At 53.7% G+C, this 3,705-nt stretch overlaps 1 protein-coding gene across 1 annotated transcript in view; it reads left to right on the plus strand.

Moving 5' to 3' along the window:
• The window catches only part of Gal3st3 (galactose-3-O-sulfotransferase 3), an 11,057-nt gene extending 7,456 nt beyond the window's left edge, over positions 1-3,601 (plus strand). Inside the window, exon 3 of the mRNA XM_021204527.2 lies at positions 1,959-3,601. Coding sequence (XP_021060186.1) covers positions 1,959-3,129 — 1,171 coding nt within the window. The 3' untranslated portion in view covers positions 3,130-3,601. The remainder of the gene's footprint in view (positions 1-1,958) is intronic.
• The last annotated feature ends 104 nt before the right edge of the window (positions 3,602-3,705 follow it).

The raw sequence follows: 3,705 nt of genomic DNA on the forward strand, positions 1-3,705 counted from the left end.
TGTCTTCAGACACTCCAGAAGAGGGAGTCAGATCTTGTTACAGATGGTTGTGAGCCACCATGTGGTTGCTGGGATTTGAACTCCGAACCTTCAGAAGAGCAGCCAGGTGCTCTTACCCACTGAGCCATCTCACCAGCCCCTAACTCTGCTTTTAAGAAAAGAAAAGAAAAGTGTTGGTGATAGGACTTTTGAAGCCAGCCTGGACTGGAGCTCCAGCCACAGAGCCCAAGGAAAGGCCAGGTGTGATGACTCACAATCTAACCCCAGAACTCTTTTTCCTTTTCTAAGACAAAGTATCTCTTATGTAGCCCTGGCTGTCCTGGAACTCCTTAGGCATATACACTATGTACCATGCATACCAGGCTGTCCTTGAACATGAGATCCTCCTGCCTGTTTCTAGAGTGCTAGGATTAAAGCATGAGCAACCGCCTCTTAACTAAGCCCAGAACTCTCTTTTTTTTAATCTATATTTTGATTTTATTTTATGTTCAGTAGTGTTTTCCCTGCATGTATGTCTGTGTGAGGCTGTCAGGAGACCTGGGCTGGAGTTACAGACAGGCGTGAGCTGCCATGTGGGTGCTGAAGATGGAAGCTGGTTCTTCTGGAAGAGCAGTCAGTGCTCCCAACCACTGAGCCATCTCTCCAGCTCTCAATCCCAGAACTCTTCAGGAGAAATGGGAGGCGGAGACAGGAGAATCAGCCAGAAGGGCGGAGTCCAACAGAAACAGAAGAGTCTTAGCCTCAACAAGGTAGAAAGAAGGGACCAGTTCTAAAAAGGTACCCTCTGATCTCCGCCTGCTGGCCTTGGCATGTGTGCGCCTGCTGCACACACACACACTACACAAATAAAAATTAAAGAACAAAGTCCTCAAAACTTAGCTGCTGAAAACAACAATCATTTATTCTCTTTCCATTTCTATAAATCATGAATCCAAATGCGGCCGAGAACTCGTGACTCCAGGTCTCTTGCAGGTTTTCAGTCAAGGTGTCTGCCAGATGAACAGTCTTTTCTGAAGGACTGACTAAAAGGAATCTGAAAACATTCAGGCAGTTCCGCACTCTTCAGCTCTTCAAGGAGGCTGGCAGGACTCGGTTCTGTTTCTTTGGGACTGCCTCCTTCTAATGTACATTATCCTGGAGAGAGAAAAGCCAGTGGCCTTTCCCCACTATAAAATCAGAGACGATTCTGCATCATTTCTACTTGACTCTGTACATAGAGTGCATCAGTAAGTCTCTTTCCGCTCAATGGGAAGAGAATATACGAGGGTGCACCTGCTATTAGGAGTCAGCATGGGTATCCGGGCTCATCTCCCCACCCCACAACCCCCCCCCTTTTTTTTTTAAAGATTTTATTTATTTCTTTTATGTAAGTACACTGCAGCTGTCTTCAGACACCCCAGAAGAGGGAGTCAGATCTTGTTATGGATGGTTGTGAGCCACCATGTGGTTGCTGGGATTTGAACTTGGGACCTTTGAAAGAGCAGTTGGGTGCTCTTACCCACTGAGCCATCTCACCAGCCCCCCACAACCCCTTTTAAACAGGGTTTCATTGTGTGGTTCTGGCCGGCTGGGAACTCATTCTGGAGACCAGGCTGATCTTGAACTCACCTTGATCCACCTAGCTCTGCCTCCCACGCCACACACACACCCAGGCCCTTATGTGTATGTGTATGGGTGGTATTACATGCAGTGTCATCTGAGGCCAGAAGAGGGCATTGGATCCTCTATGATTTGAGTTACGGACAACTGTGGCCACAATGGGCCTGGGGAGATGAACCTGGGTCCTCTCGAAGGGCAGCCAGTGTTCTTCACAAATGGGCAGTCTTGCCTGCCCCTGTAGAACCCATTTTAAAGGCTACCTGGCACCTGATCTCTCCAATCATGAGAGAAAAGACCAGGCTGACTCACTCTTGCTGTGTCCTCGCATTTACTCCTCTCACACACCCTGTGCTCTGCAGGTACCCCAAGTTGTTCCCTCTGAGCTGCCCACCTCTGCGAGAATCGCCACCCCGGGCCAAGCACATGGCCGTGGCCTTCCTGAAGACTCACAAGACAGCAGGTACCACGGTGCAGAACATCCTGTTCCGCTTCGCAGAACGCCACAACCTCACGGTGGCCCTGCCTCACCCTAGCTGCGAGCACCAGTTCTGCTACCCGCGAAACTTCTCGGCCCACTTCGTGCACCCGGCTACGAGGCCCCCGCACATGCTAGCCAGCCATCTGCGCTTTGACCGTGCAGAACTCGAGCGCCTCATGCCTCCAGACACGATCTATGTCACCATCCTGCGCGAACCCGCCGCCATGTTCGAGTCGCTTTTCAGCTACTACAACCAGTACTGTCCGGCCTTCAGGCGCGTGCCCAATGCGTCGCTCGAGGCTTTCCTGCGCGCCCCCGAGGCCTACTACCGTCCAGGCGAGCACTTCGCCATGTTCGCTCACAACACGCTGGCCTACGACCTTGGAGGCGACAATGAGCGCAGCCCTCGTGACGACGCAGCCTACCTGGCGGGCCTCATCCGCCAGGTGGAGGAGGTCTTCTCGCTCGTCATGATCGCGGAGTACTTCGACGAGTCACTCGTGCTGCTGCGGCGTCTACTGGCCTGGGACCTGGACGACGTGCTCTACGCCAAGCTCAACGCGCGCGCCGCCACGTCGCGCCTGGCCACCATCCCCGAAGCGCTGGCGCGGGCCGCGCGCACCTGGAACGCGCTCGATGCGGGCCTCTACGACCACTTCAACGCCACCTTCTGGCGCCGCGTGGCGCGCGCGGGCCGCGCGTGCGTGGAGCGCGAAGCGCGCGAGCTGCGCGAGGCCCGCCAGCGTCTGCTGCGTCGTTGCTTTGGCGACGAGCCGGTGCTGCGACCGGCTGCTCAGATTCGTACAAAGCAGCTGCAGCCGTGGCAGCCTAGCCGCAAAGTGGACATCATGGGCTATGATCTGCCTAGCGGCGGCGCTGGCCCTACTACCGAGGCTTGCCTCAAGCTTGCTATGCCCGAGGTGCAGTACTCAAACTATCTGTTGAGGAAGCAAAAACGCCGCGGTGGTGTGCGGTCCAGGCCAGAACCTGTCCTGGATAATCCTCCCCCTCGGCCCATAAGAGCACTGCCCCGTATCCCCCAGGGTACCTGAGTTCCTCCTGCCTCCAGGAACTCAGGTCTTGCTCCATTAGGGCCCTTTTATTCTCCACGGCCTTGAGCCCTGTGTCCAAATGGAGGTGCGTCTGCATCTGAGCCTGCCATCCTAGTGTCGCCCGAACCCCACTTTCTGGGATGGCATTGATGGGCCACCCACTCCTTCCCAACTTGTTGGTGACTGACAAGAATCCAAGGGCGTTCTAGTACTGCCCACCCTGCCTTTTTCTGGGGACTGAGCACCCCACTTGTCTTTTGGGGGTGCTGAGCCCACACTTGTGTGGATGACCACAAGCCCCAGAGAGGGACTAAGTCCTGGGAAAATGCTGTGCTTACGGTCAGCACCTGGGCTTTTGTTCTTCCCAGGGCTGCCTAAGTCCCCTACTGTCTTCCAGGTTCTACTTTCCCTACACACACCTAAGCTGCTCCCAGACACCCAGAACCAAGAATTCTTGGGTTGGACTTTTTGTTGTTTGGCTTCTTCTTTCTTCTTTCTTCTTTCTTCTTTCTTCTTTCTTCTTTCTTCTTTCTTCTTTCTTCTTTCTTCTTTCTTCTTTCTTCTTTCTTCTTTCTT

The sequence above is a fragment of the Mus pahari genome, chromosome 1 (genome assembly GCF_900095145.1).
Source record: "Mus pahari chromosome 1, PAHARI_EIJ_v1.1, whole genome shotgun sequence".
NCBI lineage: Eukaryota > Metazoa > Chordata > Mammalia > Rodentia > Muridae > Mus > Mus pahari.